The sequence below is a fragment of the Fusarium mangiferae genome (assembly GCF_900044065.1).
Source record: "Fusarium mangiferae strain MRC7560 genome assembly, contig: FMAN_scaffold001, whole genome shotgun sequence".
Taxonomy (NCBI): domain Eukaryota; kingdom Fungi; phylum Ascomycota; class Sordariomycetes; order Hypocreales; family Nectriaceae; genus Fusarium; species Fusarium mangiferae.
The window spans coordinates 2268303-2295852 of NW_024573921.1; the positions used below are offsets into that span (position 1 = coordinate 2268303).

The following is a 27550-nucleotide window of genomic DNA, read 5'->3' on the forward strand; positions in this document are numbered from 1 at the left end:
ATCGAGAGCACGAGTGGTGTCTGGTTCTTTACGATGTGTGAAGGTTGATGTGGGGAGAAGCGCGATGTGAGATGCAAGACGCAAGAGAAGAGAGAAGAAGAGAGGAATAGAAAGTGGGTGCGTAGTGGTAGTAGTAGTTGTTGTTTGATGAAAAGCGCCGTACTAGTCTGAATAGCAGTATGCGAGCATGGGTAAAAGAAAACAAGAGCGGATCGATTTCTGGTTGCGACGGGAGATGACTTGCCCTGGGCGTCAAGTCCAAAATGTGAGGAGCGACAGTGGGACGCGTTAGCGGTCACACCCGCGTAGAGAGGTTGCGCTGTGGACGCGACCTCCTGGAATCAGGAACTCATCTAAGTCATGTGACCTTGACAACGACCTGTGGGAGTGGATAAGGTACTCCGTACCTGGGTACCTTGATTGCATGCATTGTCCAAAGCCCAACGCTCATCGAATGATATCTCTTCTTTTGGGTAGGTGGTCCTATTGTTGTAAATCTTCCAGAGAGCCTGAGTTTATACGGACAGGGCGGTCTGTCACATACATAGTGCTATCCATTCTCATTAATCTTACTTACTATGTAGTTGTGCATTTCTTTGAGATACCTGCATTAAAAAGCCTGTCCATCCACCTCTCTAGTGACCCACTAAAGTGCGGCTCTTGGATACCAAGTTCGTTCACCGCCTTAGACATTCTAAGCCCAACCTGGGTTCTGCCGCAACTGCTTTGTTCGAGATTACTGTTCTTTGTTGGAGCTATCAGACTTTGAGGCGCTCGACCAAAACCATCCACGCGCAGCTCGACGCACGACCATTTCCCCAACCCGGATCGATTGCACGCCTGTCTTTGTATCGCTGTCTTTGGTTTTCTCTTTAAGCGCTGAATTCAGACATATATCATCCGGAGCCAGCTGGCGCAGCTCCTGGAGCTTGCCTTGTTCGCGACAGACTCTACTACCCGTTCGTCTCGTATCATCAACGATTGAACCATTTTCGACCGGGCCTATCGCACCCCTTCAATCGAGAAACCCGTGACTCTATAGAGTAGCGATCGCTTGCGTATTCTCAATTCTCACCTCCCGATTGCCATTTGCGACTTGGACAATTATCTTCTGGTTTCATAGCTTTTCGCCGACGCGTCTTTCGAAATCGCTTGCTTCTTGATCGAGACTTGGCAGCACGACCTGTTTCTTAAAATCGCAGGATGGCTTCCGAAGGTGCTTCATGGGGAGGAGAGGATACTAGCGCGCCGGGTTTTCAAGTTCAGCATAGCGAGGAACAAGTTGATAACTACGCTCAAGACTCTCTTGCTTCTGGTGACGCTGATACAGCAGATAATGGTACAGAAGATGATGGGGGAGAATATGATCCAGAGTCAGTCACTATCGGTACACCTGCGCCGGTTACTGAACAATCCGCGGCCACTGCTCAACGTCAACCCTCCAAGCCCAAGATGTCGGGGGGCTTTATTGTGGAAGCATCCGATGACGAGGATGAGGGTGAAGACGAAGCTGACCAGCCTTCCAATACTGCTCCTCAATCGGAAGAAGTGCCCTCGCTCCCTCATCCTGGCCGTTCCACTGCATCTGATAAACCTGCCCAGCCAGCTCTAACCTATACACCTGTTCCTCCTGCTGTCCCTTCCAATGTGACTCCAGCTTTGGCTGGTCTCGATCCTGTTGCTCTCCTCGAGGCTCGTGTTAAAGAGGACCCTCGTGGGGATATGGATGCTTGGCTTAACTTGATCGCCGACCATAGACGCTCAAGCCGACTTGATCAGGCCCGAAGTACCTATAATCGTTTTCTCGAAATATTTCCACAAGCTGTGAGTGAACCTCATTCCTTCCAGTGATACGTATTGACAACGTCTACCAGGCTGATGTCTGGGTCGAATGGATCGAGATGGAGCTCGGTCTCGACAACTTTGTCGATGCCGAACAGCTTTTTGGAAGATGTCTGATGACTGTACCCAATGTCAAGCTGTGGACAGTCTATCTCAACTATATTCGCCGTCGTAACGATCTCAACAATGATCCTTCGGGTCAAGCTCGCCGAACTATTACCCAGTCCTATGAGTTTGTCATCGACAACATTGGTGTGGATAGAGATTCTGGCAATATCTGGCAAGATTATGTCCAGTTCGTCAAAAACGGTCCCGGCCAGATTGGGGGTACAGGTTGGCAGGACCAGCAAAAGATGGATCAATTGCGCAAGGTGTATCAACGCGCTATTTCCGTGCCCATGTTGACCGTCAACAATCTCTGGAAGGAGTATGACCAGTTCGAGATGGGACTGAATAAGATGACTGTATTCTTTACTCCTTGGCCTACAACAGCATAAAAGCTAACATTACTAGGGACGCAAGTTCATCCAAGAGCGCTCGCCAGGCTATATGTCGGCCAAGAGTGCCAATATTGCTTTGGACAACATCACTCGGCACCTCAGACGCACTAATCTTCCTCGGCTACCGCCAGCTCCAGGGTTTGATGGGGACCAGGAGTTCAGAGACCAGGTCGAACTGTGGAAGAAGTGGATCGCTTGGGAGAAAGAGGATCCCCTTGTCTTGAAAACTGATGAGCCCAAAACATACAACCAACGGGTACTCTACGTCTACAAGCAAGCGTTGATGGCTCTCCGATTCTGGCCTGAGATCTGGGTTGATGCGGCAGAGTGGTGTTACCAAAACGACATCCGGGAAAACGACAAAGAGTTGGGCACAGAATTGCTACTTGAAGGCATTCGAGCAAACCGTGAAAGTGTTTTGCTTGCCTTGAAACACGCAGACCACATCGAAGTCAACTATCCTGGCAAAGAGGTCGACAAGGCCGAGTTTGCTCAGGCTGTCCGAAAGCCATACGATGATGTTCTCGAAACATTGTACGAAATGGGCGACAAAGTCAAAGACCGGGAGAAGTTGGAGGTGTCCACATTGAGACAGGCCGCTGCACAAGATCTGGTCCAAGCTTCCATCGAACGGAATGATGATGACGACGACGAGGAAGACAGCAAGCCTAAGCGTTCGCCCATGGAAGAACGCATTCTTGCTATCCAGAGGGGATACGCTGCTGAAACGCAACTTCTGTCCCGTACGATTTCCTATGTCTGGATTGCTCTTGCGAGGGCCATGCGCCGCATTCAAGGCAAAGGCAACCAGTCAGAAGGTGGTTTGCGCAAAGTCTTCACTGATGCACGCCAGAAGGGACGACTTACAAGCGATGTCTACGTAGCGGTTGCTCTTCTTGAGTCCGTCGTTTACAAGGATCCTGTAGGCGCCAAGATCTTCGAAAGAGGCGCCCGTCTGTTCCCCAACGATGAGATGTTCATGATAGAATACTTGAAGTATCTTCATTCCAAGGATGACACGACTAGTAGGTTTGGAATACCCAAAGAGGCAACGATTGAAACTAACCACTTATAGATGCACGAGCCGTATTCGAGACTTGTGTCACCCGACTGGTTTCCAAACCAGAGACTCTCGCAAAGGCAAAGCCGCTTTACGCGTATTTCCACAAGTACGAATCGCAGTATGGCGAACTATCGCAAATCTCCAAGCTGGAGGACCGAATGGCAGAACTCTTCCCTGAGGACCCCAAACTGAAGTCTTTTGTTGCCAGGTTTTCATCCGACAAGTTTGACCCAGTTGCTGCCCCTATCATAATTTCGAAGGCAGTGCAAATGAGGCCAAAACAAGTCATGCCTACTATGGTCGAGCAGCCTATCTCACTGCGAAACAGCCCCATGCCAGCGCGACAAGAACAGAGTCCCCGTCCTCAGTATGTTCGGGCAACTGCTTCCCCAAAACGGCCTCTTGCTGTAGACGATGATGAGCTTAACCCACCCAAACGACTCGCTAGAGGAGTGTCGCCTCTCAAGGGTGCAGCGGGCCGCCGCCTTGACCAGCAGCGCCGGAACCAAGCATCAGCGTTACACAGGGATATCACCTTCCTCCTTAACATTCTCCCCCCTTCTCAAAGCTTTGACGCACAACGCGTTAACCCCACGGCCATGGTCTCTATTCTCCGGGACGTCCAACTTCCTGATGCCGCCACGTTAAAGGCAACAGGCGGTGGCCAGGCACGCTTTGGTAATCCCTCCCACACTAGACAACCTTCAGGCGAGTTCGGCAGCAGGCCGCTGAGCCCATATGGAAGAGTGGCATCTGCAGCTGGCGGGTATAGGAACTCGCCGCTGCGGCCGGAGAGTGGAAATACCTTTCAAGCCAACCCCTATCCTCCCTCTGACTCGAGCGGCCAACTACCTATGTGGCCGCAAGTCCCTGGTGGCTACGGTGCACCGGCACCAGGTCAGTTTGGAGGATATAGATTTCAATGAGAAATAACTCGAGAGGATGCCAATGATCGATGATAAGGGATCTTGGGCAGTAAACAACCTGATCTAATAATACCGGTGAAAAGGGGATTTTGGATGACGTTGAGGGCCGTGCTGGTATTGTCTTTGCCTCGCGCGTTATGCATGGTATGGCGTTTGGGGGATCAGAAATCAGAAGTGGCGGCTGTCATTGATATTTAGTTTGTTGGGGGGTGAGATGTAGCATGATTATCTGCCTACTCAATTGGTATCAAACAACTTCAATAACTTTTTATAATTGATTCGAGTCCCGAAATATGTATGTGCTTTGTGCTTGTGCTTTGTGATAATTGATTATATCGTTTGTCGAGTTTTTGGCCACGGTGCTACGGCTGCAAACTGAGAATTGATGCCACAACGGAATGCTACATATCGAGCTGCATTTACCCATATACCAAATACGGTGTCTCTAATTCTGTTTTCCACGGCCCGCATGTTTACGAACACTACCGCCACAATATTTTATTGTTTGGCAACGAATACACTGTTAAATCCAACCAGTTGGGTAGTGGCGTTGAGCAAATCGTTTGACCATCAAACACTCAACTGACACTCAACCTTACCTACCCAAAAAACGTTCTTATAAACTCTTATTAAGCTTACATGAAGTCAGAAATGGCCAATTGTGTTGATATTTAACATTTGGCATTGATGTATCCTTGTATGTGATGATACTCATACCTACCTAGCTAAGGTAATTCCTGTCACCTCATTGCCAGTGCCCCCTGTTGCTTCCTCAGTTCCTCAATGCATCACCGGATCCATAATCTGCCAGTGTTGTTGCAGTGCCCGCCCTTAAGTTCTGAGTGCAATTGCTGCCTGATTCTTGGGGCTTTTGTTGATATCTTTTCTCTGTGCACATCCTAAACTCCTCTCTTTCTCTCCTCGTGCACCTCCTCTCCTCAGCACCTCCTCTCCATCCTAAACTCATCCTAAGCTTCAGCTTGGGTGCATTACACAGTGAGTCACTGCCTCTCCAGCTTCCCTCTCTCTCAGCTATATAATCCCCTCCCCTCTTCCTCTTCCTCTCTTCCTCCTTCTTCCTTCATCATCACCACCGCTTCCTTCTTGCGCTTCCTCTTCTTGGGCAAGCACATCAACATCTCTAGCTTCTATCAAGCCTTTCACAAGCACCAAACTTCTCTTGCTTGTCTTAAACAAAGATCTTTTGCCCTTACAACAAATTCTCACATCAATCAGATTCCAAACCTCGTGCGCTTGCACAAACTGACGGCAAATCGCTTGCTTCCGCGACCGGTGAGTCTCTGACTTCTTCCCCTTCTTCCAGTTCAGTCCAAGCACCCATTCCATCAGGACTATAAATACCCTCTATTTCTCCTCTTCGAATTCTTTTCTTTCCTTCAACACTTCCCTAAACCCACCTACAACACACTTCAAGCATATTCTACTTTCACTCAGTCCAATCTTTCTTCACCAATCATCTTTTACTTTTCAGTCACTGACCCTTCCAGACACTTCAGTCACCATGTCTGACAGAGGTCGCTCGCCTTCCCCTGCTGGGCCTGGAGGTCCCTCCGGCTCGGGACGACGCCCTTCTCAGTCTCCCGCACGTTCTGCGTCCGGCTCTGCTGCTGGCGGTGCTCCTGTCGGCTACCAGAAACCCCTTGGCTTTGATCCAGCCAAGCCCCAGGGCCAGGAAAATCAAGGCAATACCCGAATGGAGTTGCCCCCTGACGCTTACGTGGCTGAGACCAAGAAGGACTTGTTCACGCTGCGAAACGGGCGTTTCAACACTGAAGGGAAACCCGAGCAGATCGAGGTCAACCAGTACAGGATGACCAAGTTCGACTACAGTAAAAAGATCTTTCAGTACGACGTAAGTAGCTTTCATATGAGTCCACATTCCATTCATTCTAATAAACACTACAGGTTTTCATCTCTCCCAACCCGGACAAGATTGGCCCCGTCATGAAGAAGATCTGGGCACATGACACTACTCGCAATGCCATGAAAGCATACAACTTCGAGAAGTGGCTCTTCGATGGGAAGAAGCTGGCATGGGGCCCTGTTCTTGTGGAACGTGGCGAGGCTCGCTTCACTGTCGACCTTGACGAGGGCAGACGACCTGCTGGTGGGAGAGCTCGCGAAGGCGGCAAGTTTCTGGTCACAATTCGAAAGACCACCGAGATCCAAGTTGCTGCTCTCCAAGGTTACCTTGAACACAAGATTTCATTCAACAACAGCGTTCAAGAGGCGCTGAACTTTATGGATCATCTTGTGCGACAGTGGCCTTCCAAGAACCTCCTGGCCATCAAGCGAAACTTTTACAAGACTGGTCAGCCTGGAGCCCCTCTTCACGATGGAGCTATTGTTGAGGTTCACAAGGGCACATATGCCTCCATCCGCATGAGTGACAACATCAAGCAGAAGGGTGTTGGCCTTGGCTACAACATTGATGTTGCCAACACTTGTTTCTGGATCGGCAACCAACCGATGGACAAGATGGCTTGCAACTTCCTCGCCACTCTGGATACGAAGTTTGGAGGACAAACACCTGGAACTCTCCACGAGTTGCTCAAGCCTGTCCAGGAACGCAAAACAGGACGCTGGGCCTCCTCGGATGCTTTCAAGCAGCTCCGAAAGATGCGTCGGCTCAAGTTCAAGGTCAAGCATAGGGGCCGAAAAAACGAGGACAAACTGTATACCATCCAAGACTTTGCTTTCAATGAGAAATTCGGCGAAGCGGGCGCATCGGCCAGGACCTGGACCTTTGAAAAGGATGGGAAAGACATCTCGGTGTATGAGTACTACAAGAAGGAGTACAACGTGACCCTGCGACTATCTCATCTTCCACTGATTGATGCTGGAAAAGGCGGCATGATTCCTATGGAGCTTGCCTTCGTTGAGGACATGCAGCGATACCCATTCAAGCTTAACCCCGACCAGACAGCCGCCATGATCAGAATTGCTGTCACCCGCCCAGCTATTCGCAAGCGAGACATTCATACTGGAGCTGCTGCTCTGCAGATCGGTCAAGATCCGTTCCTGAAGGAGTATGGCGTCAACATCGATTCGCAGTTTGCAAAGACCGAGGCACGCATTCTGAGTGCCCCAATCGTCAGGTTTGGACAAGGTACAGCCGAACCCAGATTTGCTGGTCGCTGGGACTTGCGAGGCAAGAAGTTCTGGAAGCAGAATGTCGCGCCTCTCCAGAGCTGGGGCTTTATGGCCCTGGAGATGACCCTTCCGCAAGCCGTTATGCAGGCTTTTGCCAGTACCTTCAAAAGCACCTACATCGGCCACGGAGGCAAAGTGCTCGCCGACCCTGTTCTTTTGGATATACCTGGTAATCTACGCTATGATGCTGCGAAAGCCATTGCTCATGCTCATGAGCGGATCACGAAGCAACGGGGATACACTCAACTATTGTTTGTTATCGTCTCCAAGAAGAACAGCGGAACTTATGAGCGCCTCAAGAAGTCCGCGGATTGCAGATTTGGTATTCTTACCCAGGTCGTCCTCGGCAACCACGTGCAGAAGAACAATGGCCAATACCATTCGAATGTTTGCATGAAGGTGAACGCCAAGCTGGGTGGTGCTACTTCCTGCACTCCTCCTTTGTGGAAAACCCCTACATTTTTCCCCGACTCCCGCCCTACCATGATTGTAGGTGTTGATGTATCCCATGCCGCTCCTGGAGGCGTAACCCCATCCACCGCCTCGATGACTATGTCTGTGGACAAGGATGCCACTCGTTACGCCGCAGTTGCTGAGACCAACGGATACCGTGTCGAGATGTTGACCCCCTCGAACATTCGATTCATGTTCGGAGAGCTCATCCCTCGTTGGAGAGCCAACCACCAAGGACTGGTTCCTAAACACCTAATCTATTTCCGAGACGGTGTAGGAGAAGGACAATTTGCGTACGTGTTGGACCAGGAAGTCGAAGAGATCAAAAAATATCTTCGCACGATCCTTCCTGCTGGACAGATGCCAAAGTTCACTGTGATTGTGGCCACCAAGCGTCACCACATTCGTTTCTTCCCTCAGAGAGGCGATAAGAATGGAAATCCTTTGCCCGGTACTTTGGTTGAACGAGAAGTCACGCATCCGTTTATGTTTGACTTTTACCTCAACTCACACGTCGCTATCCAGGGGACTGCTCGACCGGTTCACTACCATATCATCCTGGATGAGATGAACATGCCGGTGAATGATCTACAGAAGATGATTTACCAGCAGTGCTACTCGTACGCACGCTCGACCACCCCTGTTTCGCTCCATCCGGCTGTCTACTACGCGCATCTCGCTAGTAACCGAGCTCGCGCCCATGAGAACGTCAACTCTAGTGATGGTTTCCGAATCGGTCCCAAGGGCCACGAGATTGCTGCAGAGAAGCAGGCGCATGGTACCTCCACCAACCTTCCTAACAGGAACGTTGAAGCACCCCCATTGATCCGCCTTGGTGGTGCAACTAGCCAGACGCCTCAGGAGGGTGAGCAGCGCCAGAGAGACTTTTTCCGTGGCACTATGTGGTACATCTAATCTGTCATGGAGGATACCATGGATACGACCGTGGATGGTGATGGAATTGCAGAGGTGATGGGGTGATGAAAGTTGAGAGTTGATCGCTAGGGCGGTGGGAAGGGCATGGACAATGCGAGCGATCTTGATTTCTGGTGTACAAGCTAGCGGATGCAGCTTTGAGGAAGCACAGGATCACATTAAAACTAAAAGGGGCGACCGGTTTGGCGGGAAGTGGCGGTGGAGGTTGATTTTACTTGTTCTTAAAAATAGCTCTTGATCAATTCTATCCCAGCGATCTTGATATTGCTTGCTGTTCGAAAATGTGACTCGATAAGCTAATGTGAGATTGAGGATGGAGGTTGATCTCGCCTGACTTGGCTTCCATATAAGGAGGAAATTTTCACCATTTGCAGGAGTATATAAGTTACGTCTGCACGGTCGACTATGAATGTATAGTGTAATGAAGTTGACAATGGATCATGGAATGTGATAAAGGTCCATGATGAGCTGCGAATCCATAGATTCTTAGAATGTGGCGCTTGAGAGCCGTGGAGAGATTTGGACCTTCTAGCTATAGAGAGACTGTGAGACAAGTATGAGAAATATCTGGAACTACATCCGATGTTAGTATATTCGAGCCCATAGTCTAATAATATATATCTAGATCTCGTACTGGGTAATGATATATCTCAGCGGCTTGAACAAGAGGAACCTCATTTCTTCCAGTATATCATTATAGGGTATCTTTGGTGAGAACAGAACCATCTCAGAGTTGCTGCTAACTCATTGCCTGATTCAGACATCGAAAACGAGCATGTGAGGTGAAACATGGCCATTCCTGACGTGGTTGACCATCCCGATCAGCCAAGACATTTTCTGTTCTGCTAATAAGCCCTCGTCCTGGATGTCTCAAACCCAAGACAAGCCTGAAAGCGGCATGCCACATCGCCCGGAGCCTAAAACGGCGCGTTGGAAACTGCAAAAATTGCCCGAGATGGATGGTTTCGGAGCCTTGTCTCAGATATTCATCTCAGATATTCTGTTCACGAATAGCCAAGAGAATCATGACCACTGCAAACTCAAGGGCCTGGGCCTGGATCAAGGATAAATATCTCTCTCTGCCATCTCTTTCTGACTTCGAATCGTCTTACTCAACCAGTCACTCACTTACTCCTTGTGTGTTCCTAGTCATTCTTTACTTTTCTTTGTTGCAACATGATTCTACCACTCTTCTTTGCTTGCATCTTTGCTGCTGGCGTTTTCGCGCAATCAACTGCTGATCCTGCTCTGACAAAAGATGGGGCGTTCCAACATCTTGGATGCGTTGCTATTAGGCCCGGCACCTTTCCTCGTCAGTTCGATCTGGGTCAAGCCGGCTGTACTTCATCATGTTCATCAAACGGCAACATTATCGGCTTCCGTGGAAACAGCTGTGTCTGTGACCGTCTTGATCTCTCCCCAGGGCCCATCGCCTACCGCGTTGCAAAGGTTGATAACGCTCTCTGCAATCAATGGTGTGATCCAGCCGACAGGTCCAAGGGAACCTGTGGAGGAGCCACGATCCAGGGATGGCCCATCTACGACCTGTACAAGAGAAACAATGCCCAGATCGTATATGAGGCCTTTCCAGGTGTTACTCCCACTCCTGCACCTACTCGGCCCGTCCAAACTGGCATGCCCATTCCCAACCCCAGCCCAAACCCTAAGCCAGGTGACGTCTGGCACGAATGCCCACCCAATATTGTCAACTGCCCTTATCGTAACAAATGCCCCAATGGCAGATGTCAACTCAAGCCTGTCGTTCAGCCGTGTCGTGGATGTACTTACAACGGTACTGGTAACTGGACTGCTCCGACTTGTCCTCCTGGAGGCTGCAATCAAGGTCCCAAGCCTGTTCCAGTTCCAGTCCCCGGTGGAAATGGAGGGAGTGGAGGCAACGGAGGTAACGGAGGCAATGGAGGGAACGGAGGTACCGGAGGCACTGCTGGAAACGGAGGCAATGGTGGTAGCGGCGGCAGCGGGGGCTCTGGAGGAGCTGGAGGCTCCGGAGGCAATGGCGGAAACGGAGGTAACGGCGGGAATGGAGGTAACGGCGGGAATGGAGGTAACGGCGGGAATGGAGGTAACGGCGGTGGATCTAGCGGATCCAGTGGCGGCGACGGGCATCACGGAGGCCAGCCTCCTGTCATCGTCAACTCGGCCGTCAAGGCTCGGGGTGAAAGCGGCATCCTGGCTCTCGTTGTGATTTCCTTTGCCTGCACTCTCTTATAGACTTGGGGATGGAGGATATTACCATTATAGGGGAGTTAGAGGTGGCTTTTTGTTCTTGTAATACTCTTCGTATAGAAAAGGGGTAATAGGGGTTAGATACAGCTTTGGCTTAATATAATATCACATCAGCAAGACATCGGGAGCAACACATCAAATGGGGACTATCGAAACTCTGTTTCTTCATTTTACTTCTATTTTGGTGTCGTGGTACAATATGCGTTCTGTGGCCGACTCACAGGATTGTACATTTTCTCATATGGCGAGCATGCCTTTAGACGTCGGGATGTTCACTTAAGCAATGATCTTTTCCTTGCACTCGATACTACACTCAGTTAGTAAAATTACCGCAATGAATGTAATTGTATAACTCACCCATGGTCTGCCTTGAGCTGCTTCATCAACGTTCTGGCAAGGCTAGGGTACACAGGGGCGACAACACCCTTATCTGTGATAGTACCGTCGAGAACCATCTTGGTAGCTACGGGATTGGTCAGTATGCATAAAATCAATTACTCAATCTGGCAGGGAGAACATACCAACACCACAAGGAACACCGACGAGCTTGGACATGGCGGAGTAGCCACCGGAACCCTCAGGGGCACCATACTCGATAAGGGTGGAAGTCCAGGTGTTCTGGCTGCCATCCTTGTTGACGACCTCGAAAGTGTGTTGAAGGAACTGGATAAAAGTCAGAGTGGAACCCCATGTTTAAGTCAAGCTCCCTGTTGGTACTCACCACAAGGTCGCGCTCGCCCTCCTCATAGGCCATCTTCTGCTCAAGAGTGGCGCACAGGGTGTCGAGGGCTGTTCCACGAGGGGTGGTCTTGGCATCAGAGAAGACACCAACTGTAACATTTTATCAGTATACGCTCAAAACCGACCGTCAGCACTTTAGACTTACTCCACTTGAGACCAGCTAGCACTTGGCTCTTGACAGACTCGTCGCTGATAGAGGTCTTTGAGAGAACAGCCTTGATCAGATCCTCCTCGCTTGATGAGCTAGCACCGATGAACTTCTGGAGGGCCTCCTTCCAAGGAATAGCCTGCTTGAAGAAGTCTTGCTCATCGACACTGAGGAAGCCAATGTCGACGAGAGCCTTGACGAACTGGGGGAAACCATTATAGCGAATGGTTCCTCGGACGACGGTCTCGGCATCAGGAATGCGGTAGCTGTGGAGGTCAGTCACTGCCACTCAAAGTATTTCTCTCTAACCTACCGCTGGCGGTAACCAGTGCTGTCGCGGTTTCCATAGGCAACAAAGTTGTAACCCAAGTAGCCGGTGTGGTAAGGCTTAGCAGTGCCCATGAGATCCACACCGGTGATGTCAACCAGCTTGTTGTCCTCGTAGTATTTGGCGTTGTTCTTGAGGGCCAGAAGGACACCTCGACTGCTCCAGCTGAACTTGTAGCCTAATCGTAGTTAGTGGCGGTGGCGTGAGTCATGATCGGGATCTGGAGTACCTAGGGGGTTGTTGGAGTCTGAGAGTTGGTTAGCTGTGATCATTGGCCATTGAGTTTGGAAACACACTCTCAGGGGCGGGGAGACCACCGCAGAAGCTCTTGAAGGACTTGATCTTGCCACCCTCCTGCTGGATGCGGTCGATGAAGTCGACGGCGTAAAGGTGATCGACACTTATATGTGTTAGCGAACGGTTAGAGTCGTAGATGGTCGAGAAGCATACCCAGGGTCAACCTGAGATAAGTCAGCAAGCTAGAATGGGAAGACAGGGCGATATTACTTACACCAATCTCATTCAGGACTGTGATACCGGCAGCCTTGGCCTCCTCGTGAAGCTCCTCCATAGCAGGAGAGACGTAAGAGGTAGTGACGACATTCTTCTTGGCCTTGATAGCGGCCTTGATGACGGCAACGTGGTATGTGTAGGGAATCAGAGAGATGGTGATGTCGTGCTTAGCAACAGCCTCCTCGAGAGCAGCGGAATCGTTGACGTCGAGGCTAATGGCGTTGGTGTTGTCGAAAGTTCCAGCGAGGTTCTTGGCCGAGGCGAGAGTACGGCAAGCAACAGTAACGTGAACGCCAGCCTTGGCGAGGACTTCGACGGCAGGAGTGGCAACGAAGCCGGAACCGAGGAGGAGGGCGGATTGAGGCATTGTTGACGATGAATTGATCTGTGGTGTTGTAATAGAGAGATTCTCGTTGGAAGCAAAAGAATTTCCAGGAGCTCTTACTCAGTCAACGAAAATGTAAATGTTCTGCCCCGCATTTTGGTAGGTGACGAGGGGCACCTCCCCTCCCGGCTTTCGGAGGTCGAGGAGCTGTAACGATATCTACCTACCTTAGGTGCTCCGTATTTCCCAACCGATACCGGGGCCATTGATACAAGAGGTAACCCGTAGCAAAGCGTAGAGCTGGCGCTAAGAACGGGGTTTGAGCCTGGGGCAGGCCTGTAATGTCTTTGCTTTGTGACGAAATCGCGGGTAAAAGTGGACATTTTTGACGATGTAAAATAGACGAGTTTTTGTTGCTGTCTAAATTGGAATGTGTTCCCGAGATAAAGACACTAACTCATGAGTAGCGTTTATACAAGACAGAACACTCGTTCCTACAATCCATATATTAAATGTAAAATGGAATCAGGCTACGTACATCAACTTCCAAAGCACGAGTCAGTCTGCGGCAGATAACAACACAACAAGACCAGAACCCCTGTAAGACGAATCATACAAGGCTCAATTGGTCGATCACGGGCCTGCAATCTCTAGCGAAGAGTCCGGGGAGTTGAAAATGCGGCCAGGGGATGGCAAAAATTTCAGTGTTCGATGGAATGATAAGAATATTTGGCAAGACTTGAAACATTATGAGTTAATCTGGGATGGATTAGTTAACTTCTTGACTCCCTAGATAATTATCTTTGCAACCTGATCCAAAGTCTTCGAGTATTCCAACACCCGCAAGCAAGGCCTTCCAGTTGCAGGCATGATAAACTTATCACAGATTTCAATTTGGATACATGGTGAACTGGTAACTTTTGAGCCGGGGGATTGAAAGTACACTCTGTAACCCCCCGGGCTTATGTAGAGACCCTCCCTGTACACATCCATACTTGATTCATTGGAATTAATCTGCCACGTAATTGATGAGAAACCCGTACTTAAAGGCTGCTTTGAAGCTAGAAGAGTCAATAATATGTTTGGCGCAGTCATTATTTAGACCGTTAGATGTTACAAGATCTAGTTCGCTACGGGAGTATTCAGGTGATATGAGAAGCGGTTGCTATAAGTCGTTAGTATCACCGCATTTCAAAAGGTCAAGACAACCAAGAGTTGGATCGAAACTCAATCAGGCACGAAAGCGAACAGACTTTGCCGGCAGGGAAGGAATAACAAGATGATGTATATCAGTCATAGCCAGGGTCATGTAGCCGGTCCCCAATCCTCACCGAGAGAAACCCTCCCACGCATTCATCATCTGAAAAAGCCAGTACCATGTGGGTGTGGCTCATGTCTTAGACCAATGACAAAGAGAAGGGATTTTGCCCTTCTCCCTGGTCCGAGTCTGTCACACCTGGTGGTGTAATTTCAGTCCTCTGGAGAGTCCGACTTTTAAGCTACATGATAATCAACGGCAGCAACATGGATTAGTCAAGACTCACGCCCTGAGGTGAGATCAATTGCTATTGGCAGTTGACAGAATTCATCCCTGCTTTGTGATACCGCCTCCCTTTTGTAATTTGGTGAACAGACCTCAGGTTACACAAGGCGTTATGCAAGGCTCAGACCATTTGATTTCCATAAAGGCAGGGAGAGTTACAATGTCACATAAACACTTGTCACATATTAGCACCAGGAAACACAATCTAACCCACAAAGAATATTATGGCTAACCGAAGACGTGTAGAAAACTCGACATAAGAATGATCGCTGCGATGTTTTAGGCAGAATAGCACTAAGAATAGAACAAAGTGCAAAAAGAGTAGTTTCAGCATCAGTCAGCCTTGAGAGTATTGTGTTGGTCCAGACCAAGGAAATCTTCACTACTAACCATAATTTGAGGGGTTGGGTCTCATAATGGGTGAGGCTTTACCTGCCTTTGGCCCAAACCTGACCCGACCTGACACAACTTGACACCTGTAAACGCCGACCTTGCAGTGCGGCCTCTCGCCGATACGCTACTGTGTGGCAGAATACCGCGAGGCTTCAATGTATATATGATATCGACCGGTGAGAGAATGACGCTAAGATTGGTGGATCCGGCATTACCATCTAGTCTCCCCGATCCCGAGTGACAACTTGGACCATCCATCGCTTATTAGAGCTTCGATGGCCCTGTGCCAAGTTTCCCGGAAGTTTATATCGAAATAGCCGGACTTGGAAATTCCTTGGGGCCCAAGATAATGTCCTCTCAAATGTTTCAGTCGAAAACGGAGAGGTATGGGGTCAGCTGAGACTTGGTCTCAACTTAAACTTCCGTCGACCCGGTTAATCAGAACGCGTGCGGGATGTGAATATATAAAAGTTCGATGATATGATTGTGAGGTCATATGTCGTGAACTTGAGGTTTGCCATCTCGAGCGATCAGTTTGTTTGAAATCACTGATTCTGAAATTTCTGGAAGGCAAGCTCATGCCTATCGGCCAAGAAACTCTCGATTCAATTAGAAAGGCTCGCTGGAGATTTCTGCAGGTCTCCAGGAGGTCGGCTGGTGGCTCAGTTGTATGCTGTTGGTTGTGAAATTTCCCAGTGGGTGTGTATGGTCTTGTTCTGCCTAAAACGCCCCCCTATTTTTACAGATGCGTGCGGGTTCATAGTGCGGAAGCTTAGTCCAACACCATCATCTTGCGTGTGAAGCCTTGGCCCTGCATCTATTATCGGCTTTGGTCGCCATGCAGGATTTAATAATGGCTGTTCACCAATGAATGTCTATTGACAGATTCCTTCGAAGCAGCCTCGCCGTAGCGGTGAGTCTGGGAGGGCGAACCCCCTTCCAACCGACCCGGTCAGCCAAGAAGGCGTCACCCACTCAAGGCGCTCTTTCTCCTTTGGTTCTGATGTGCCTTGCTTTCCCAATTCAGCCGTGAAACTCAAATTCCAGTCATTATCTGTCTGTTCCCTCCGCCATCTTTTCTCTTGTCTCACTTGCTTGCTTCCCATTTTTTGTCGACTCCATCCCTCGTCATCTTCATCTCCCGCGAGCTTTTACCTCCGAGACATTCGAATCTCCCTTGATGATCCAAGACTACAACACCGTGTTTCAGTCTGCTTTGGTGCACATTAGTCTATTAGACTAGTGCAGCCAGTTTACCCTATCTTCAGCACCACCATGTTATCCCCCTTACTGATGCGTGCACGCGAGTGTCAACGGACTCGCCTCGCCCCGTCCCGCGGCTCCCTATTGACGAGATGGAGATTTTGATGCCGGGATGTAGAGGAATCTTCGTCATCCTTTTGCCGTCGTATAAAGTGCATAGAACTTTCCCTACATCTTGTTGCTGTCTTTACTTAAGCAATCTTCAACAACAATCTCGGGCGAGCCCTCAGTACACCAGTTTCCTGAACTCTACGACACAAAATTCTTCGGTTCTTTGACTGGAGCATGAAGCTCTGAATGCGTCTCATAATGGAAGATACCGTACAGTCAGAGTAAGTTCTGACTCCTATACTCTGCATTGGCGAACCCTTTAGTCCTCCCGCAGGCTATGATGTTGGAATCAAGTTCATGCACTGACAGAAATCTTGTTCAGATGCGCTAGCTACGAACAACATTACTCGGTCCGATCACAGGAAGGTTTGATCTGGTCCATAGAGGGACAATATTCAGTCCAGTTACATGCCTATCTCCGACAGCCATCCAGGGACGACCCCTTTTCAGCATGGTCAACGACGCCAATTGATCCTTCCTCGAACCTTACCTTTAGGCACATGGAAGCACTGTGGAATCTTCGTGTCACTTCATGCGTTGCATATATCTGCCACCGAGTCCTCGTTCTCCTATTCCAGTCACAGGTTGTTGTTGAGCCTGCAGCCCAGACGCATCAACGTCAGTCACCAGAGGCTCACACCACGGACACTCAGCTTGATACATACGGCATAGGAGCACAGTTCGAGGGGCCGTGAACTCATTGACGGTCGCTGAAATAGCTGTCATGTTGGAAACCCTCGTCTCAAACTGTTACAATCACCCAGAAAGAGCCCTTCTTTACACCATCTCTGCTGATTTTACTTCTTCTTATTTTCCCCATTTAATTCTCTCCATGCTGCAGTTGCCTTTCAATTGCTCTACTGTCATACCATCGCTTGAACAATTTATTATATTTGACAAATTAGCCTTATCTCGCAGATGGTGTTGCTATATTGAGGTGTTTCGACCGTGGTCCCCTCATTATCTATCTTTCAGGTGATGAGTATCTGATTCATCTGCGAATGAGCAAAACCCTGACTTTATGTATTCTGCAATTACACTGAATTCTCTCACATATACGGCAGTGAATGTTTATTGTGCGTTATTTTATAGACTTTCATCAAGCTTATGCTTCAATCTTGCCATGATAACCTAACCTAACCCGGAGCTACGAACACCAAAACAAACCTTCGATCTCAGATCGCGGTGAGAATTAACTGGTCAAAGAGCAAGCCAAGTTAATCATCAACTACCCTAAGCTTTTTTGTCACTGAGGACTCTTAAGTAGTCTGAACTTTTGTCCTTCCCCCAACCCCTAGTCAACCCCCAAACCCATGCTATCTCCAGCCACATCACGGGTTGCATGGCCTTTAGGGAGCAAGAAAATACCAGACCTTTATATAAGGTTTCAAAATAAACTCAGCAAAAGATACCCTAAATTTGATAAATATACCTAAAATTTATGCAAATTTACCTAAGTCTTTTTATCACTTAGGGTCAAGGTCCTGGGTTTTCTTTCCTCCCCTAGCAAGGTTCGTCATCCTGATATTGAGCTTACCCCAAACTTCCCCACAGTTTTCTCCTCATCTACCGACAATCCCCCAGATTGTGGATTAATGTTCTGAGAGGCGTATTTTACTGGAAGGATCTTGGGATCTAGTTAATCCATCAATGAAAAGCCGTTATTATTGGGGAGGAACTGACTCAAAACTGGAAACGTTAGAACCATTCAATGCATCGGGAGTCTGATCAGGTGCCGAAAAATCGGATCTGGGTCCGCGCTCGGTCTTATTCCCGTGTCGGTATGTTCAATATTATCACCACGATCACATTGCCTGGGAAGAATAACGGGCTGGAATAAGATCGACAACTATTACAACGCCTAGTACCCCATCAAAATCACCAAGCATATATATATCAAGTCTCGCCCTATATGTGGGCTAGTCGTTGTTCCGTCTTTGAATCCATCTTACAAGTGAATTGAAGGTGTTTCGCTCCATCGATCTACTCCTGCAGGGCGCCCCATCTTAAAAGCAACGGACCAGATCTTTATCGGCCGACGTCTTCGGGCTATAAAAGCCGATATCGCCCTCCCCCCTTCTGCAGTTCGTGCAAGTCAAACACTCCCCGCCATCAAAATGGCCGATGTCAACGCCACAAAAGGCGAACTCGAACAGGCCCAGGCTCAAGAGATGGAACAAGCGGACGATAGAATCAGCAGGATTGACAGTGTCCAAGTTGGTAATGTCGACAAACCGCAGGGGGACGGGATATACGCCGAAGCTCTTGCACAATATCCTACTGATGATTCAATCGACCCAATTCTGGAGAAGAAAGTCAGAAGGAAACTCGACCGACTCATAATACCTGTTCTGGGAGTTTGCTACTTTTTTTACTATGTTGACAAAACAACACTGTATGTCTAACCTACACAGCACCCGAAAGACCACGATATCTAACCAACCATACCTATCTAGTTCCTATGCTGCCATCTTTGGTCTCAAGGATGATCTCAAGCTTAAAGGTGACGAATACTCTTGGCTCTCTAGCAGCTTCTATTTTGGCTGGCTCATCTGGGCTATTCCCTCGAACCTCCTGATGCAACGCAGCCCTCCTGGTTACTACCTGGCGTTCAACATTTTCATGTGGGGTGCTCTCCTCATGACACAGGCCGCTGCAAAGAATTTTGCTGGTCTTCTCGCTCTTAGAATCCTGTCCGGTGCATTTGAAGCCATCGCAGACCCGGCTTTCATGCTCATTACTTCCATGTACTTCACGCGTGAAGAGCAACCAAGTCGTATATCAGCTTGGTATGCTTTCAACGGTATAGGTGTTGCTGGCGGAGGTCTGATTGGTTAGTTCTTCGGTCTACTTTCTCTCAAGTTATACTTAACACCTCTTTGACAGGCTATGCAATTGGTAATATCAAAGGAGCGCTTCAGTCGTGGCGTTACGAGTTCCTTGTAGTTGGCGCTTTTTGCTCTGCTTGGGCCATCGCTCTCGTTCTGCTACTACCCAATTCTCCTCGCACCATTCGAGGTTTCTCTCACGATGAGAAGCTCATCATGATTGCTCGAATGCGACGCAACCAAACTGGCATCGAACAGCGAAGAATCAACTGGGCTCAAATCAAAGAAGCCTACCTCGACTACAAGACATGGCTATTCACTTTGCTTGGATTCGTTTCTAATGTCCCCAACGGCGGAATTTCAAACTTCTCCACGCTAGTCATCCAGGGTCTTGGGTTTGATACGCTGCATACGGCCCTGCTGGGCATTCCTCAGGGCGCCCTCGTGGTCATCTGGATCGGACTTGGTGCTCTGGCCAACAAGTATATGCCTCCCAATAGCCGAACTCTGGTCAGCGCCATCTTCATGATACCAACTATAGCCGGAGCGCTCGGCTTTCTTCTGGCACCAGAAGATGCTTACGTTGGCCGTTTGATCTGCTTGTAAGTGCATTGGATCCTGCTCAACATGCTGTCCTCTAACTTTGTGAAGCTACCTCACTGGCTCATATCAGGCATCATTTGTCATATGCCTCTCTCTCATCACTTCAAACACCGGAGGCCAGTCCAAAAAGATGATTGTTTCTGGTATGATTTGGTTTGGTGCCTGTGTTGGCAACATTGCCAGCCCCTTTTTCTATCGTCCCGAACAGGCACCCTCCTACCACCTTGGTATCGGATCACTTCTTGTGGCCAACTGCATCGAGTTCGCCCTGTTTTTCGTCTTTAGATATGCCTTCAAGTGGGAGAACAGACGCAAAGAGCAGCATCGTGAAGCTTTACGAGCAGCAGGCCATGATTTTGCTGCCAACACTACTGCGTTCATGGATATGACGGATAAGGAAAACCCGAACTTTGAATACGTGTATTAGGATATATTCTGTCATTTCAGCTACGAGGCATCTTTCAACGAACCCAACTACGATTTACCTGCAGTAGCTTCATGGCCGAATATCCCATCTGTCTCTATAGGCAGGCGGTGTGCGACAACCCAGAGCATGTTTTCTCGAGCCCCATTGTCTTGCTATTGCGACAGATAATTTAGCGGAGGTCAAAGAAACTACTTACTCCTTGAGCCCCAAGGAAGCCTAACATCTCCCAGTACAGCGAAAGTCGATTCGTCATAAAATATCATTCTGAATGCATTGCTTGACTTTGTTCTATCGTTTGTCAATATTGTCGGATGTGCAGTTCGCGAAATTCAAAGAAGATCAAGGGCTTTGATGCCATACATCTGGTTGTTCTGTCAACAACACTTATGTTCAATATAAAGTCACAGCCTCCAATGACCGACCTTGGTCTATGTCCCTGCAGCATGTTATCGATTTCGAGAACATGATGTGGGAATGTTCACAGCCCTTAGAGCGTCCCTTGGCTTCGACAAAAAAAAGTTATTGTTCGATCACACAGACCAATAGTCCTTATATTCTTTCGCCTCTGATTTATACCAATGTTCAGTCTTGAAGATAAATATGACCTTTTCCACCACTATATTATAAATCGAGGTAGCTTCCCTGAATACCTTGCTGTCTTACCAACACAAGCTCTGAAAGGACTGAAAGGCAGCAGATTCTCTCCAGCAACACTAAAACGCCACCACTTGCAGGCCCTCTTTGTGCTCGAGGTAAGTAACCTCTTCAGATTAAATACTGCCACTTTCAGCCTATAGCATCTCGCAAGGTAGTCTTGAAGATGGCTCCTGTTCCGGTCGTTGAGCTCAGAGAGCTCGAATCTTGCTCGCCCAACATTGTTTACGGTGATCCAAAAGGTTCATATCTGGCTGCCGTGATTTTGGCTGCGAATTTGGCAATAATGAGTGTAGCCTCTATTTCGCTGTGTTTAATAGCGAGGCAGCGTAAAAGAAAGCTCCAATCCGCCCAACGCAATGCTTTGAAATATCAAGCCATAGTACAGACTGCGCAGGCCGAAGCACTTGAATCGCAGCACAGGGCTGGGAAATATCAAACAGAGAATATTAGTCTGTCTAAAGCCCTGGAGCAGTTGCAAAGGCATTCTGTCGAACCCAGTGGTAATCATCATAGCTCTACTCGAGCCAGTTCATTAGCTAAGGAGTCAGCGAAGCATCTTCAGATAGTGCCTCCAGCAAATTGGCAGAAGCCTGGCAACTCACCGCTTAGACAGGTAGAGCCAGTCTCGCCGGTAAGTTCCACGGCCTCAAGCGAATATGAAGGCTTCTCCGAGAGTGCACCCTCAAATGATGGTTACTATAGCTCTAATGACCAGACCTTCACTGCTCGAACAGAGAGAATGGTGGCGGAAATCCGTGCTGAACAAGATGGCTCTAATCGCGTGTCCGATAGGCCACCCCAGATTCCTCGCTATTCCTTCCAAGGAAGTGGTCAGTGAGAAGACTGCGATTCATGATGCGCCCTCAAGTGACACCCAGATTTCAGTTGCGAGATGATCAATGTGGTAGTAGTAACTCAATCAAGATAAAGCCCTACACTCCTTTCACTCTTCAGTTCAAACTCGTGGCTTCAAGCGTGACTCTCCGTCGACATGTTGGAGAAAATGCCTATCTGCACTCGTAAATTGACCAGGACTCTGCCTTGTTACCTCATTGTAAAAATAACTAACCTGGTTGCCTGTCCGCCATCATAACTCTCGGATATTTTCGATTCTGCATTAAAAGAACTTGCTCTTAAGGCCACCCATAACGACATTCCTCTTTTGCTTATTGAGGAACTTGTTTACATCATCTGCCCATCCAGCGCTGTTGTTCTGCAGGTTCTCCATATTGTCACCCATCATGTTCAACTTCTCGGTCCTTTCGTTCAGTTGCCTTGTCAGGTAGTCTCCCCAACCTTCCTGGCTGCCCGATCCTGATGCAGCGGCTGACTCTCCAGCCCGAGCAGCCCGTTGCTCTGCTGCCGCTGCGTCCATCATTCGCTTGCTGGGAGGCCTATCTGGGCCTCCTACCAGCAGATCAAGATCGGTAGGGGAGATGTATTGGCTGCCCGAGATCCACTGCATGTTTGAAATAGTCGGCCGAGGTGGGCACTCAAGCTTGGGGTTAATCAGCGTGTCTGGAGACTGTTGAGGTCCTTTACCCGTTCCCCAGACGTGGATCACGGCAAGCTCACTTGGCCCTGTCCAAGCAAAGACGTCACCAGTCTGAGTAACGACTGAGTTTGTACTCCTCGTCACATCTATCATGGGAAGATCGGCCTTTCCGATGTCTCTGAGACCCGGGATTGAGAATGCACGAGCAGTTCGGTCACCAAACACACCAACGACAGCAAATCCCTGTAACTCGAGCTCTGCTACACATGCAGAATCACACAGTATGCTATCGAACTCTTTTGACGCGCCTTTAGAGTTGGCTGGCTTGAAGATTCGGATTTCTGTTTGCGTGACTATCGTCCTTGTTAGTTGGGTCAATTTGAGCCAAAACCATGCGCCACTTACCAGCAACAAGTACGCCATTGACCTGACGTCCTTCTCTGAGGCCTGCCACGATCGGTCCAGTAGCATGGGCAGGCTTGCCCGTGTCAGCTTCGATGGGGTTGAGTGAAATGATCTTCCCATCAAACGATACAACTCCTGCGAGCGACGCAGAGTATGTGCCGTCTTGGCCAGGCAGAAGTTTAAAGGTGATGACTTTGCCTAGGTTCGTTCCCACGAAACAGCAAATGCTCGAGTATTTGTCCTCGTCCAAGGTCATGACACCAAACTCAATTACGACAGGCCACTCTTTCTGGGGGCCCGGCGAAGAACTGTGGCTCTTCAGGAATGAAGATCGCTTATCTGGCTTGGCGAAATCCGTCATGGGAGCTTGGAAGAAGATAGTAGGTCCGCGAAGATCAATCAGTGTAAGGAACCCAAGTTCTGAGCCTACGGCTACGAATCCAACATTGGACACCTGTATAGCTGTGATGGGGCCCATCATCATCTCGTAGAGAACGAGAGGCTGCAGGCCCTCCTTGAGGCCTGGTTCTGCTCTCGAGCTAATGTCCGTGAGGCCCTTGGGATTGGGGTCAAGCTGGAGAGCTTTATCTTTGCCGAAAAAGCGATTCTGACCCCATCGATAAATGATGGCCTCTCCCGTGCGTGTTCCTACGACGAATTCTCCGGTGCTAGTCGCCATGTTCATACAGGTAATCTCTACATCATCGTATCGGTCCAGAGCTCGAGCAACATCGACTTGGAGCTGGGTTCCATTTTCAATTTCATCAGCATGGCCCGAGTCCCAGATCCTGATTGTACTATCGGCATGAGCGGCTTGGATTATGGTTCTCTCTTCAAATCTTTTCCGAGGCCGCGACGCCTCGGCTCCTCCTTTGAGCAGCGGCTCGCCTTGATTGCGCTTCTCGAACATGGAGAGCCAGCGTGGACGTTCGAGAGATGACACATTGACTTTTGTCACAAATGGATGAACAAAAGAAACGGAGGGGTGGAGCTGGTTGGTAGGACTGATCGGGTAGCCAGAGGGGAAACTCAGCGTGATGAGTTCACCAGATGAGAGGAGAACCATGACAGCGATCGGGTCTTGAGCGCCAGCAAAGTGAGGAGAAAATCGTGGAATGAGGAGGAAGTTAATCGCTTGCGCACCAGAAGGAAGAGGAAGAACATTCTGGCGTTTTCCCCTGCAGTAATTAGCCAATATTTGCCAGGTCGAGGTCGCGTAGACTGGCGTCTGGCTCAGGTCAATGAATGTCAAGCCCTTTGGCGATGCGTCTGGGCGTTGTCCGCCTGCAATGAGAAGGCCACTATCGTCGCAATTCTCTTTGCAACACCAAGCGATCTTAGTGATGGGCTCAGGTAAAGCAGGTGTAGGAGTTTCAGGCGAGGGTTGGTCGACGTTGAAGTCCGTCAGGGTTCTCGCCATCACAATCTTCTCGGCTTTTGGATCCCAGAACACCAAGCTTCCATCATCATGAGCTGTCAGGATGAATGTACCAGAGGGGTGCCAGAGTGCATGTGTAAGTCGAGGCTTTCGAACCGTCTCAACAGCTGCACCGTTGCCTCCCGGAGCGCCTGCTGGAACAACATACTCATAGTAGTTGACAGGTTTGGCTTGTTTGAACGAGTAGACAACAGCGCCGTGGGTGTATCCCAAGAGGAGCTTACCGACGTCTCGGGGGTGAAGAGACATGGTTATGAGGTTCGGAGTTGTGGCACCAGGGTTCTTCTCTTTCCAGAAGTTTGGAAGTCTGAAGGAACGGGCCAGGCTTCCTCTGTCCAGATCAAAGGCCATGATGTCTCCATTGTACAAACCGATAAAGGCCCAGTCAAGCATAGGATCCGTCACCAAAGAGACGACCTGGCCAGCGACGACCAGAGCGGCGATGCGCTCGCCGGTGTCGAGGTCCCATATTCCCAACTCGTTCTTCGCGTCGACGGTAACAAGGCGGTTGGCGGAGAATTGTACGATCTGGAAGGATGTGCGTCGGGGAGGCTCGAGAATCTTGTGTACACGTCGCTGACCGAAGATGTAGACTTTACCAGGGCCAAACTTGCTTTCACCAGTTCCGATAGCTAGGAGGGACTGGACTGGGTCGTAAGCGTAGCAGCTGCGACAAAGAATGGATGGTCAGCTGGGTCAATTTGGGGCATGCATACATGATACTGATACATGTTGGGCGAGACGGAGCGATACCTAATTTGAGAGTTGATGCCATAGCGAGCCTGATCGTCGGGCATGAAGAGTTCAGGTCTGATGCTCGCTGATAGGTCATTCTGCATGCCCGTCTGCTTGCCGCGCAGGAATGCCGCCATGTTGTGAGTTGGCGTCGCCGAAGTCTATGACGACAGCGATAACTAGCGATTGTCAATGTTCCGGTGGTGAAACTTTCTAGAGCTTTGCAAAGCCCTCGCCTTGAAAAGAGCGAGAGGAGAGGGATGGAAGATGGAAGAGATAGACCTTCCGGTGGGGTTTGTACAACTGCCCTGCCCGCCGCCAAAGACGGTACCTTACCGTACTTACGTAGTGCGCTCAGTGCTCTCTCTCCAGGGACAATCCAAGACCCTAAGGCGCCCAAGACCCTTGGCAACGGCAACGTCATCCCGTACTATCACTGTGCGGAGTATGTACTTAGTTTTTAATACTGTGAGCTTAACTCCAAGGTGGTCGTTGCACGACATTGTTATTATCTCTATTATAGGCCAAAGAAATACAGAACCGCCATTGTGTGATGCAACTCATTAAGTTTCCCCTTCAGATCCCGAAGTTATCTCACACCATTCTGCTCTCAATCCAGGAAGACAGCGTGCGTACGCTGTTGGCCTATCAGCTTGACCCACGGCCAAGCCTGCACTGCCCCAAAACATCTGATCACGGTAGAGCCAGTCGAACCTTTCCGCGTGGTCGAGATCAAGGTAATTTAACTTCCAAGTCATCAAGGGGGACGCGTAAACGGAAATAGGATCGTAGGGAGGAATCAACAGTAAGTGGCCCTCATAAAGCTCCAGCTACGAATGAAATAATGACAACAGACTTAGACCAGGGCCTTAGCTGGACATGGACAAGCAAACTGGGCCTGGGACAATTTTGACATCGGGACGTCCCTTGCTTGCATAAATCCGAACCGAGATAATATTCTGCTATAGCTCGCTAGCTTGACGCTAACGGCTTCCACTCTTCCATACTTATTGTCGATTTGAATAGCGTGAACAGGTAGATTAGGCTGCTGTCTTGACTACGGTTGGATGTGAATTATCAAGTCGAGTTTCAATCCATGAAAGGGCTTGGCAAGTATCTTGAATCAGTTTCTATCTACGGTTTATAATCGACCAAGCGACTCTATGTTAAAAGCATTGTTGACATCAGCACTCTGCTTCATCATCTAGACAAGTTGTGGCATAGATTTCGTTTGAAATTTGTTCATCTCGAGTTCTTTTAGAGTCTGTGATTGGTATTAGAGAAGATACCGGCTTGGTTATGTCCGTCTCAGGACGATGACTACGGTGTCATTCCTGTAGACTATCATTGTCAACTGCTTGTTATTCCAAAGGCTTGGTCTCCATATTGACCATGTAGCGTTGTCATAATTGCCGAGTATCATATGCCGAAACATACGTCACTAAGGATTGTTAAGATATGATCGACGGATAACACATCACTTTAGCCTATAATGCATGGTCGGATACTATGTAACTGTCTCGTGGTTTTGCAATGCCTGATATCAACGGTCTCGTCCTGTCGTATCCATGGAGAGCTAGCTGCGTGGTAGCGATGACCGTTGTACGTACATTGGGAACTGGCACCCAATGCTGCCGAGTAACAAAACAAGTCCACGTGGACCTGACCTGTTCTATTATGATGATGATGATGATGATGCTGCTGCTGCTGCTGCTGCCAGGCTACGATAGATGCATATAGGGCATCTCCCAACCCACACTTGTCACTGTCGATGCCCAGTGAATCGTGCTCATGAGACCAATCCTGCCTAAGCTGAAACTCGGTGTCGATGCAAGCGGGCTCCTGTATCGAACTCCAGAAGAAGCGAGGCTTACCTTTTATCATTGGCCGCAAGTGACGGTTGGGTTCTGGAGCGTTGCGCTGCAATTGGCCCTCGTGGTCGACGTGTCGTATTGTGTTGGGCATCACTTGCAGCTTAGCCTGCCCCTCCCAACTTCTGACCCCCCCTCTGACGTGGGCCTCTCAAAAGCCTCATGTTGGCCTCTTGCCCTACAGGATCTCTCGTTTATCATAAGCAGATCAGCTAGCGGGCCGTCCACTAGGCCCCGCTGGGTCCCGATGCTTCTAAACTGATGCCGCCGCCGCTGCTACTTCTGCGTTGGCCCTGCGTTATGTACCTACCTACACTCGGCTGCCCTGCAGACCGGGTCATTATGCTGGCAGCCATAGTAGCCAGAGCCCTGCGAAAGGCTTACACACTCGATGGATGATTGACCGCAGGACGATATGTTTAATCGTGCCCAATCTATGTTAGTCAGGGCTACATAGCTACCTGGCTACCCGATCATAGACGGATTGAAGGCGAATTTAATTGCCTTTGTCTACCCGCTTATGGATACCGAACAACAGATCGACACAGCACTACTACCATCCACAAGCAATTCTTATTCTCCGAA

General features: G+C 49.2%; 8 protein-coding genes across 8 annotated transcripts; 6 read left to right on the forward strand and 2 right to left on the reverse strand.

Moving 5' to 3' along the window:
* Nucleotides 1-1203: 1203 nt before the first annotated feature.
* On the forward strand, nt 1204-4331 carry FMAN_01241 (related to RNA14-component of pre-mRNA 3`-end processing factor CF I; the record flags this gene model as incomplete). The annotated part of the gene is made up of 4 exons (XM_041832542.1): nt 1204-1824; nt 1875-2306; nt 2356-3367; nt 3418-4331. The coding sequence occupies 4 exons, from the start codon at nt 1204-1206 to the stop codon at nt 4329-4331; spliced, it is 2979 nt and encodes a 992-aa protein (XP_041676578.1).
* Nucleotides 4332-5853: 1522 nt separating this feature from the next.
* On the forward strand, nt 5854-8873 carry FMAN_01242 (uncharacterized protein; the record flags this gene model as incomplete). Its single annotated transcript, XM_041832553.1, has 2 exons — nt 5854-6204; nt 6258-8873. The coding sequence occupies 2 exons, from the start codon at nt 5854-5856 to the stop codon at nt 8871-8873; spliced, it is 2967 nt and encodes a 988-aa protein (XP_041676579.1).
* A 1197-nt stretch (nt 8874-10070) lies between these two features.
* On the forward strand, nt 10071-11126 carry FMAN_01243 (uncharacterized protein; the record flags this gene model as incomplete). The annotated part of the gene is made up of 1 exon (XM_041832564.1): nt 10071-11126. The coding sequence occupies one exon, from the start codon at nt 10071-10073 to the stop codon at nt 11124-11126; it is 1056 nt and encodes a 351-aa protein (XP_041676580.1).
* A 291-nt stretch (nt 11127-11417) lies between these two features.
* On the reverse strand, nt 11418-13238 carry FMAN_01244 (putative saccharopine reductase; the record flags this gene model as incomplete). The annotated part of the gene is made up of 10 exons (XM_041832575.1): nt 11418-11448; nt 11499-11604; nt 11663-11804; nt 11863-11972; nt 12028-12296; nt 12344-12536; nt 12588-12605; nt 12655-12758; nt 12809-12819; nt 12870-13238. 10 exons carry the CDS (start codon nt 13236-13238, stop codon nt 11418-11420), a joined length of 1353 nt encoding a protein of 450 aa, XP_041676581.1.
* A 3466-nt stretch (nt 13239-16704) lies between these two features.
* FMAN_01245 (uncharacterized protein) lies at nt 16705-17201 on the forward strand (the record flags this gene model as incomplete). Its single annotated transcript, XM_041832586.1, has 2 exons — nt 16705-16727; nt 16829-17201. 2 exons carry the CDS (start codon nt 16705-16707, stop codon nt 17199-17201), a joined length of 396 nt encoding a protein of 131 aa, XP_041676582.1.
* A 1422-nt stretch (nt 17202-18623) lies between these two features.
* FMAN_01246 (uncharacterized protein) lies at nt 18624-20364 on the forward strand (the record flags this gene model as incomplete). The annotated part of the gene is made up of 4 exons (XM_041832597.1): nt 18624-18901; nt 18963-19339; nt 19393-19936; nt 19986-20364. The coding sequence occupies 4 exons, from the start codon at nt 18624-18626 to the stop codon at nt 20362-20364; spliced, it is 1578 nt and encodes a 525-aa protein (XP_041676583.1).
* An 820-nt stretch (nt 20365-21184) lies between these two features.
* FMAN_01247 (uncharacterized protein) lies at nt 21185-21859 on the forward strand (the record flags this gene model as incomplete). The annotated part of the gene is made up of 1 exon (XM_041832608.1): nt 21185-21859. The coding sequence occupies one exon, from the start codon at nt 21185-21187 to the stop codon at nt 21857-21859; it is 675 nt and encodes a 224-aa protein (XP_041676584.1).
* Nucleotides 21860-22138: 279 nt separating this feature from the next.
* On the reverse strand, nt 22139-25231 carry FMAN_01248 (uncharacterized protein; the record flags this gene model as incomplete). Its single annotated transcript, XM_041832620.1, has 3 exons — nt 22139-22869; nt 22922-25026; nt 25113-25231. The coding sequence occupies 3 exons, from the start codon at nt 25229-25231 to the stop codon at nt 22139-22141; spliced, it is 2955 nt and encodes a 984-aa protein (XP_041676585.1).
* Between the last annotated feature and the right edge of the window lie 2319 nt (nt 25232-27550).